The sequence below is a fragment of the Sminthopsis crassicaudata genome, chromosome 6 (assembly GCF_048593235.1).
Source record: "Sminthopsis crassicaudata isolate SCR6 chromosome 6, ASM4859323v1, whole genome shotgun sequence".
NCBI lineage: Eukaryota > Metazoa > Chordata > Mammalia > Dasyuromorphia > Dasyuridae > Sminthopsis > Sminthopsis crassicaudata.
Window position 1 is genome coordinate 183652332 of NC_133622.1, and position 11136 is coordinate 183663467.

The following is an 11136-nucleotide window of genomic DNA, read 5'->3' on the forward strand; positions in this document are numbered from 1 at the left end:
GGCTCTGCTTGCTTGCTAAATCAGAAGATTCTTCTTTTCCTTCACTTTAGTTTCGCAGTATCTCATGGTTGAAAAGAACTTCAGAGACTTTCTTTCAGTACTTACCTCACTGTTTGTGACGAAAGATACATTGTGAGCCATAAAGCACCAGAGAAATATTTGCAGCTGTGGTAATGTATCCTTTGTCAATTAGTTGGATCATGGGATCTAGAGTTGGAAAAGGCCCCAGAAACCATTTGGTCCAAACACCCTCATTTTACATGCAAGTAAACTGATTCCCAGAGGAGGAAAGAAACCTGTTTGTGGTTATACAATTAGCAAGTAAGAGAACCAGACAATCAGTCTTTTGACTGCAAATATGGTGGGGGGGGTTGTTTTTTTGTTTTGGGGGGCTTGGGGGTATTTTTTTGTTTTTGCTTTTGTTTAGCCTCTTGGCACTTTAGTATTTGGGCAGAAATCTATCATTAGCCAAGCTCCAAGACAAATCAAAACTGTTTTTCCTAAAAATCTTCAAATTTCCCACCCACCCTTTACTTTTAAAGACATTGAATCAAAGTTATAGGAAACTGCTTTGGGAAATAAAACTTTCCAAAGAGAAGGAAGGAAGGAAGGAAGGAAGGAAGGAAGGAAGGAAGGAAGGAAGGAAGGAAGGAAGGAAGGAAGGAAGGATAAAAAGAAGGGTGGAAGGAAGGGAAAGAAAGAGGAAGGAAGGAAAAAAGGAAGAAAGATAGAAATCACAGAATTTCAGCAGTGAAAAGGATCTCTCTCTCTTTTTTTTTTTTTTTTTTTTTTTTTTTTTGAGGCTGGGGTTAAGTGACTTGCCCAGGATCACACACCTAGGAAGTGTTAAGTGTCTGAGACCACATTTGAACTCAGGTCCTCCTGAATTCAAGGCTGGTGCTCTATCCACTGCGCCACCTAGCTGCCCCTCAGTGAAAAAGATCTCAAAGATTATCTTCTCCATTCCTTCTCTGAACACAAATCATCCATATGATATTGCTAATAGTCTTTTGCCTTCTGCTAAAAGTCTTATAGTAACAGCAAAAAGCTTTCTCTCAAGAGAGCCCAAATAATACTTTAATTTGAGTTTAAATCTTCCATTTTGCTTTTCCCTTTCTCCCTTTCTATTTCCCACATCTTCCATGGTCAGACAAAGCAAGACATTTCTTTTCCACATAACGATCCTTTCAGTATTTGAAAACAGCTACCATAGTTCCTTTTCCTTCCCTATTAATTTTTTTCTTCTCCCAGTTAAACATTCCCAGATTTTTTTTATCCTATTTGAATGATAGTCTCCAATTCCCTCTGGGATTTCCTCAATCATTCTGGTTGTCCTCTGGACTCTCCCAAAGGTATATTATAAAAATAAGAATATAAATATACATTAATTATAAATACAAAATCATCCAGATTACTAATGCCCTGTCTAAAATGTGGCACCCAAGGCTGAACACAATACTCTATGTGGAGTCTGCGTAGGGCATTATTGTTCCCTCACTCTGGTTGCTGCTCTTCTATTAATGTAGCTTTTGTGGCTTCTGCATCATGACATTATCTTATACTATTTACTAATGTGACAACACTTGCTAGTAATTCTTCCTAGGTAATTTTCAGGTGATGATAGAAGGTGATATACAAGAATCATCACTGGGCAAACAAAGCAAAAGAGAAAATTGTTCTTACCTCCAGTCTAGTCCTGTCCACATCTTTGGGCAATTTCACCCGAATTCGGTTTGTGACGATGAGCATGTCATAAGGATAGATCTGTTGTTTAAAAAGGAAAGAAAGAAAGAAAGAGTCCAACAGATTCACTAGAAAGCTCTGGGTGTGCTACAGAAAGTGGGGAAGGGAAAGAGTACATGACTTTTAAAAATGGCTGAGGGAATCATACATACTTGCATCCATAATTGACATAGACATTTCACAGGGTAAGAACAAGAAAAGGGACCCTTTTAACCTGGTCTGGCTGAGACTCCTTCCGCGTTTCCCTCTTACCTTGTATTCTGTAAGAAAAAGAGGAGGAGACCATAGGAAATTTTAGAAAATATATATTTATGCTTTCCAGTGAAATTAATTCTTAAGGGCGGTGTCTCCATGAACACATTTCCATCATGCAGTAGGATGGCTGCATGCACTGGGATCCTCGCATTGGGTAGGTTAGCTTTTCCAACAGCACTATAAATGGGCATAAATGGCTAGCGATAAGGAATTCTGATTCTTGGTGCTATAAGGCTATGGGATGCCTAGGGACACTAGCAAGAACTCTGAAGAGCACAAGGTATGGTCCAGGGGTCTGAATACCAAGTGAGAAACCAGCAACTGCTGAGCTTGCATTTGTCATCTCAAATCCTATCTTCTCCTAATGGCCTTAATCAGGTAGATAAATCTATCTACCTCCCTTAATTTATCCATCTGGGAAGTGTTTTTTTGTTTATTTGTTTGTTTTTGTTTTTGTTTGTTTGTTTGTTTGTTTTGTTTTGTTTTGTTTTGTTTGTTTTTTTTTTTTAAGGTTTAATTTGTGGAGAGTGTTGTGAAATGACACTATTGACTAGTGTAAAACATTCACAGAGTAAAACACTAGTAGAAAATACAGTATGGGGAGGGCGAAAAGAATCATTGACTAGAAGTCATGAGTCCTGGGTTCTAGTTCAGGATGTGCCACTAACTCATGGAATGACTTTGGGCAAACATATTAACCTCTCTGTGCCTCAGTTTCCCCTATAGTCAAATGAGATGCTACTTTTAGCATCAATCCAGTTCCTTCCTCCCTTTTTCAGCCTTTGTTTATACTGTTCCCTAACCCTGGAATTTCTTCCTACTCTGTCCGACAAATATGCCTATTGAAGTCTTCAATATTTTTTACGCATGATTCAAATGCCTCATTCTCTATGAAGCATTCACTCTCTCTTCCAGCTGGAAATGATATTTATTTCCTCACAGCACACAGAGCACTTGGTACCTGTTATAGTCTTACAATTTTATTTTGTCTTTCAATCAAGTAATTATTGGGTATGTGCCATATCCTTCTAACTAAATGGTGAACTCCATGGGAGCAGGAACCATTTCTTCTTCATCTTTGTATTTGCCAATGGTAGGTGCTTAAGTTGAGGTGGTTCATTGTAGTAATAATGCTAATCTCAGGGTTAGGATTTCAAGTCCTAGCTCCAACACTTCTTAGCTGTGTCCCCTTAGATAAGTTAATTAACTTCTCTGAATTTCAGATTCTCCACTTGTAAAATGGAGATAGTAATAGTCGATAGCTTACTTCCCATTGCTATTATCATATTAAAATAATGTATGTAATGCTTTATATATAGTAAGGCACTTAGAAAGCGTTTATTAGATTTAACTTTAAAGGTTGTTGTCTGTAACCTTGCTTAGAGTTCTGATGGTCAAAGAAAGTTTTTCTAGTCAGACACTGCAACCAAGAATCTCACTTGAATTAGATCTGGAATCAACATGGAGCTTAAATGCATGGTATCATATAATCATTTTAATTAGTAATGCATCACATAGTTCAATAATAATTATAACATTTTTTTTCTTGCCTAGGTTACCCCGTAAGAAGCCAGGACAGAGTCAGCATTATCCAAGAATGGGAGATAACAGGGTATCTCAAAAAGGGGAGAGATGAAAATTAAATTGATTCTGTATGGTAAAATGCAGGAGAAATGAGCAGAGAGTTAGGCATGGAAATCAACTTCTGAGTTAATCAGTAAGTGATGGTTGGGTTTTCAAACGGATGCTTGCAGAAATGTTACCGAGCCCCGCTCCCCTAGATAAGAACAAACACCAGGTTAGACCCATTGAAGTCCTAGCTTCATGTACCTCGCATCCCCCAACTGGTATCTTGGTCTGCTTCATATTGGGCCATATTTGCATTCTGGAAAAGAGAGAAAGAGAGAGCAGCAAAGAGAACATTGAATCTGGAAACAAGCGGTTGGTCCTCCGGAAAAAGAGGTCTTTCCTTGAGACACAATAAAAGCTTAAGCCCTAAGGAGAGAATGCAATCTTGGTATCATAATGCTGATCACAGTCATTGATTGGGAAATTCAGCATGCAGACACATCCCACAAAACAGTATCCATCACCAGCATTTCATAGGATCATAGGATCAGAGGTCTGGAGTTGAAAAGAACCATTGAGTCCAAGTCTTTCATTTTACAGATGAGGAAACTGAGCCATGGAGAGATTAAGTGATTTTCCTAGGTTACCCCATAAGAAGCCAGGACAGAGTCAGTATTAGCCAAGAATGAGAGATAACAGGGTATCTCAAAAAGGGGAGAGATGAAAATTAAATTGATTCTCTATGGTAAAATGCAGGAGAGATGAACCAAGAGTTAGGCATGGAAATCAAGTCACACACTTCAGTAAATCTCTTAAGCAGGATTTCGACTCAAGTCTTCAAAATCTCAAGGCTAGTATCCTATCTGATTTTGCAGTAATATGTTCTTAGATATAACCAAATCCCATTGTAATGTTAACAACATTTACTCTATTGTGGATCCCAGCACTCCACTTTCTTTATCTAGCCCAACAGAATGTTTCCTGTCGCTTAATTAAGCAGCAATTGCCTTTATTTATATATGTAGTTTAGGTATTTATGAAAACTGATTGTCAACTTTCATGATTTAAACTTTGTCTATTCAAGAATTTGTTCTCCATTTGTCACTAGTTCTATGAAACAAATTGCATCACTCCCCTACCTGCTCCCATATAACATTTTCTCTCCCAATCTCATGTTTTTACATAAACCAATAGATGGGAATTTACATGTTAAACGAATATGCTTCTTATACAGCTATGCATTGGAAAAGTCAGAATCCAAATTTTCCTAGTTTTGACTTGAACATCAATAATGTTTCACAGTCATCACACCAAGTCAATTATCCCTTTTTGCAGTAAGATGGTCAATTATTAAATAATTATGTTCCAAAGGTCTTATGGACGGGAGGGATGCTTCAGCATCATCAGCATCTTGATACAGCAAAAACGATTCTAGAGAACATGGAGTAAACCTCCGCCTACTGATTCCTGCCTAAACACTTACAGGCTCATTTAGAAGTCTTACTTATACATTCCTTCTGTTATGCCCTGAATAAAATTATTATAAAATAAAATGGCCTTTTCCCTTGCCATTAGGACTGGGAGAATAGAGTCAAAAAAGAAGCCTTGAAATTCTATTAAGTCATAAAACACCAGGTGCCTTCTCTCAGTCCTTGCTGGGATAATTCTCCCTTCTTTTGAGTATTTTCCTTCATCTTGCTGTCTCCTGTCCAGTCCTCCCTCTTCCCCCCATCTTTGTTTCCCCTATAAGTTGTTTGCAAAACCTAGTTAGCTATTTATTTGCAAACCCTAGTTAATTCCTGGATTCAGTAGCTCTGGGCTGAATAATTTTTGAACAAGAATTTCATTCAGTCAGCTAGACTAAACTCTGCACAATTAAAAGATTAAAAACCAACCTCTGTCTTGCCTCAGTTTCTTTGGCATTACACTTCTTTACCTAAAACTGAAGAAAGTTAATAGATTGCATTTTCAGTCCAAAGACAATTTGAGCCAGAAATCTCTATAAAGAAACTTCAATTACTACTTCCCATATGAACCTATTCTCTCTACTTGTAGAACTTGATTGTTGCCATTGCTATTTATGGAAAGATATATTAAATAGATAGATATAATAAAAAGGTAGAAAATTACAAAACAGGAATCAGGAGATGTGAGTTTTGCTCCCTGGTTTTTTCACTATGACATTATATAAGCAAGTCCCATTAGCCTTGTTCTTCTGTAGAATGTAAGCTTCTTGAGGGCAGGCATAGTTTCAATTTTGTCTTTTTAAACTCCGGCTTCTAGCACAATTTTTTAACATTTAACATTAGTAGGTACTTAATGATGGATAGTTTCTTCATCTACAAAATGTAGGGGCTGGAAGTAGCTCTCTTTTTGCCCTCAAACTCCATACCTTCTTTTTCTGTAAAATTTAATTTCCTTACCTTTGTGGAATTCAACTTTTGGACAAGATGATCTCAAGAGTTCTTTCTAGACCTGCTATTCTATGTGGTTTAGTAGAAGGGGCGATGGATTGAAACTCAGAGGATTTATTTGGGCTTAAATTTGGGGCTGTTATTGCCAGTGTTGCTTTGGATAAGTTTCCATCTCTGTCCCCCATCTACAAAGTGAAGAGTTTGGATCATGAGGCTTCTGAGGTCTCTTCCTGCTTTAAATTTATGCTCTTGTGATTATTTCAGCTGTAAACCTGCCATCTAGAATCCTTTCCTATGCATTTCTGGCATTCTAGGACATGCCAGTGTAGTCGCTCCTGAGCTTGAGAGAGTAATCCTGCCATCTAGAGGTCTTTATTTTAATCACAAAGTCCTGTTCATTTCTTATAATCCATAGATACTTGACAAAAAATCAGATGGAACCCAGAAGAAGATGCAAGTGAAACTTTTCTATATTCCTATTTCCCCCTACTTCTATCTTAAGAGCACCATGGTAATCCCTTGGAGTCAGAATGATATATAGCATCTTTGGATGGCATAGACAAGCAGATGGGGAAGAAAATCTACTAGATTTATTTTCAAAAGAGTGGGGATCAAAAAGATCCTGGCTTGACTACAAACTATGTGGCACTAGTCAAATTGTTTCCTCCCCCCCTCTGTATATATATGTATATATAATTTTCTTCATTTGTAAGATGAGAGAGATGGACTAAATTCTCCCAAACCTTCCAGTTGATAAAATTAAATTTAAAAAGCAAACCTTTGCTATACAACTAACTAGATGGGTTTCTGCTTTTGTCTTCCTTGGATTGAGTACTTTAATAGTAAAACCAGTGGAAAAAGTTTAAGAAGCCCTGGTTTAGAACAACTTAAAAAAGGCAACTATGACCAATTATGTGTCAAAGTCCAACTGGAGGCTATAAAAGTACCATGTCAATGTAGGTAGCCTCACACAGGCAAAACAATACAACAGTTGAAGGTTTTCTAAGTGTATTTGTGCTATTAGTTATAATTTTGTACCCTCATCAGCAAAGTCTTAACTAACTGAAATAAAACAGTATACATTACTGATCATCTACTCTATCTCTTAGAGGAAATGGGAGAGGAAAGCATAGAATTGAAATAAATACATTCTAGGTAACCAAAACCTTTGCTTAACTGGGATGATTTTTTTTATGTTCTATTTTTAGGAGGCAACAGTGAACCACAAAATGAGGATATTTACTAGCACTCAGAAGTAGTGACTTTCTAAGATTTAAAGCAAAAAGGGAGCCTCAGAACTCATGTATTCTAGCTTTTTCATTTTATAGATGAAGCCAAGAGAGAAGTGATTTATCCAAAGTCATCATGGAAAACCATTCTCTAGTGTTAATAGTGTTCCTTGTGATATTATCTTTCAAGGAGATGATTCCTGACATAATAGAAAGAATCTAAGACTGTGTAGAAATAAGGACCTCTGGGCCATAGTTCTAACTAGCTGGGAACCCTTGGCCCAAACACTTCCTCCCCTGAATCTTTCTGTCCTTATTTGTGAAATGAGGGATTTGGATTAGAGTTAGGTTCCTTCCAACTCTAATAGTTGTTGAGTTGAAGTCTGGCCCTGAACTTAACTCAGTATGATGATCTTGGGTAATCTCATTTTTCTTATTTATAAAATTCATTTTATTCATTTATTTCCTTATTTTGTAAAATCTCCTTATTTATAAAATGAGGGAGTCTTGTCACTCCAAGAAAGTTCTTTATCTTTTAACACATCAACAAAGAATAGACATCTTATTTCCTAACAACAACAAAAGTGATCTGCTGGGTTTCAATGAGTATTCCTATTTGGATAAGACCTCTAAGCCAAAAGGCTAAGAAAAATAGTCACCCTACTGTCAGGTTTTGGACCCAATATCAATAAAGCATAAAAAATGAACTCTAAATAACTAACAATAGCTTTGTAAAGTGTATAGTAAATTAACATCCATTAATTGGACCCATTTGATAAACCATAAAATAGTTTTTGTGATTTTTTTAGTGATTACTGCCTCTTTGAGGAGAATCCGTGTTAAATTTTTCTTTTTCCTTTTGTTTCTTTTCTTTTCTTTTTGCTGAGGCAATCCAGGTTAAGTGACTTGCTCAGGTCATGCAGCTAGGTGGTGTTAAGTGTCTGAGACCATACTTGAACTCAGGTCCTCCTGGCTTCAGGGCTGGTGCTCTAACTATTGTGCCACCTAGCTACCCCCATGTTAAATTTTTCAAGGATACAGAAATGGATGAGACCCAATTCAATTAACTAGACTTTTCAATTAACTGGAATATTGTTTAGTATAAGAAAAATACGTGATAGAAAAAGAGGTCTGTACCAGAGATTTAATTGTTTGAAAAAAAAATCCTTATGTGATTAGTCTGTCATACAATCACACTCTTTCCTGGAAAATTATCATTGATAATTTCCCCTTGGCAATTCATTCTTTGTACAACTCTCTGGTGTCTGTTCATGATTAAATAAGTAAGTTTCTATAAAACTTTTAGATGAGAGGAACAGTCAGTAAAAATGCATTTCCCAAGTGCCTCCCTAGATACAGGGCAATGTAATTACTTGCCAAAGTGGTACAACATTTTTAAAAAATGGTAATTTTGAAGGTCAAGGATGTTGGGATTGTCATCCCTCCTTTCCCCACAGAATAGGTTTACTGTATGATAAAGAAAGGAAGAAAAAGAAACAACAAATGTTATTGGGGCTATAAAAAGTCCAGATCAAATTTTTCCAAAAGTCACAGAATCTGAGTTGAGTAGAACTTCTAGTCCAATCTGAACCTCAACAATAATTCCCTCTATGAAATACTCAATGAATGATCATCTAGGGTTTGCTTAAAGTTTCAACTACAAAGAAATCCACCACTTCTCTTGGCACTTTTTTCTACTTCTGGATAGCTTTAGTTTGTTTTGGAGGTTTTTGTTATGAAGGTTGTTCTTTCTTTCCATCAAACCTAAATCTGTCCCTCTGCACCTTCAAGACATAGGTCTCAGTTCTGCACAAAGAACAAATCAATTTTTTCTTTAATTTGATGACTCTTATCACTCTACTTTTATTATCTGATCTCCATGAGGTATGGATGGACTCTAGCTCCTTCTTAATAGTTGTTTTCACTCTTCAGTTTATTAGGACTCCTACTGTCTTCTCAAACATGATCCCTAGAACTTGATGCCATTCTTCAGATGTAGTCAAGACCAATACCTTCCTATGTTTCTCATTTAAACTTTTAAGTAAACAGGCTGTAGTGAAAAGAATACCACATTTAAGATCAGAAGAAGAAACTCTTGTTAGATTTATGATTTGTAAGAAGCCTCTTCTCTTCTTTGTGCCTCAGTTACCAATCTGTTAAATGTTGAAGTTGGACTAAGTCAAAGTTCTTGAAGCCTTTATTCTCCATACCAAAAAATTACTGAAGCATTCCAAAATGCTGTGAGTTATATTAATTGATTAAATGTCAATTAGAAATTAAATTTTATAAATTTTAAAATATTAATTCATTTAAGTAACAAAAAATCCATTTTATTTTAACATAATATCTTTTTATGAAAAATAATCATAGTTTCCAAAATAACCAGTAGTAAGAGTGTAATTGTTTTACATATATTTGGAAATCATTTCAATGTCTGACTTAGAAGACAGGAGTCTGATATCTGTTTATGTGTTCAATCAGCTATGATATAGCTTGTTCGAAGCATATACAAAATTTTGGCCTAATACTGTTATTTGGAAAAGGGAGGAGTATTGTAATAGGCAAATAACACTTTTTGTATTATTATAAAAGCAGTTTTGACCTCAGTGACACCTGAAAGGTTCTTGGAGACTTCCAGGGGTCTGTGGACCTTCCTTTGAGAAACTCTCTACCAAATGATCTCTCTACCAAATGATCTCCAGCTTCTAAATTCTATGATTCTATCGGGATCCCTACAAGGTCAAAAGGGCTTGGCTAGGTACAATTTGCATGTTGCTAGTCTTTGACCCCAGTTAATAATACAGAATCACATAATGGTATTTTCACAGTCTATGTATACTCCTCAAACATGAATGGACTAATCAGTAGGCTTTTCTTGCCCATCATGTTTTTATTTTTCAGGAAAACTGAATCTATATAAAACACATATTTACCATTTCAACATCTTAGTTTACAAGAAATTTAGAGTTCAGCTTTTAATAATAAACTATTTACAAATTGTACAATGTACTATAATCTAAGATCTTAGGGAAGGAAGATCATACTTATATCAGGGCATTCAGACAAAGGTGATAAATCTGGTTACCCTGTTTTTCATCCACAGTTAAGTTCCTCTCCCTCTTCCCATCACTCCTTCCCCATTCTCAATTGTCTTACGTTCCTGGTATTTGGGAGAGAAAGAGGAGGATTATGAATGGAGTTCATATGATTAGAATCATATGCTCATTTTTATCTCTATTGGTCCCCTTTAATTTGTGCTCCTCTTTCTCTCTATCCCAACTTGGAAAGTGAAGGGAGAAAAATTACTTTATAAACACTGTAGGCAGCATGCGGCATGCTCATTCCAAAATTCAGACCATTCAAGTGATGAAAATGCAGTGGAAAGAATGCAGAGGAAGCACCATTTTTTCATCAAGGGAAATGTGCTAAAGGATATAGTCCCAAATGCAAATCCAACATGCTCGATGTAAATTTTTTTTTTTTTTTTTTGCAGAAAATCGCAAAACACATTCTTCAAAATTAGTCTTGAGTTGCTTTCAGTAATGATACCACTGGCAATAATATTGAGAGAAAGTCAATGAACTATTTGTCTCTTCTCTACTACTCAGATGCCCAAGAATGCCTGAATATAGAATAATAAGTTCTTACGTTTCCCAACTTTAAAAAAATTCTTTTTAAATATTTCTTATTCAAGAGAACTTCATGACAGATAGGTCCTTTCCCTAATTTGAATTTTGTTGGGCTTCCATTTCATGGTAAGCTTTTTTTGTGTATTAATTGTTTAAGGTTGTGAGAGGGAAGATGGGAGGGAAACAGAGAATCAGTCACTATTTTCTGTGTGTGTGTGTGTGTGTGTGTGTGTGAGAGAGAGAGAGAGAGAGAGAGAGAGAGAGAGAGAGAGAGAGAGAGAGAGAGAGAGAGAGAGA

General features: G+C 36.2%; 1 protein-coding gene across 7 annotated transcripts in view; it reads right to left on the bottom strand.

Moving 5' to 3' along the window:
* ABLIM2 (actin binding LIM protein family member 2) overlaps positions 1-11136 on the bottom strand; it is a 293927-nt gene that overhangs the window by 22309 nt on the left and 260482 nt on the right. For 6 of the 7 annotated variants that reach the window (XM_074276285.1, XM_074276287.1, XM_074276289.1 and 3 more), the window contains one exon: positions 3806-3883. In XM_074276285.1, the coding sequence (XP_074132386.1) occupies positions 3821-3883 (63 nt within the window). In that variant the 3' untranslated portion in view covers positions 3806-3820. Of the gene's footprint in view, positions 1-1683; positions 1765-1995; positions 2004-3805; positions 3884-11136 lie in introns of those variants that run through there. The other variant, XM_074276290.1, reaches the window with a different exon arrangement.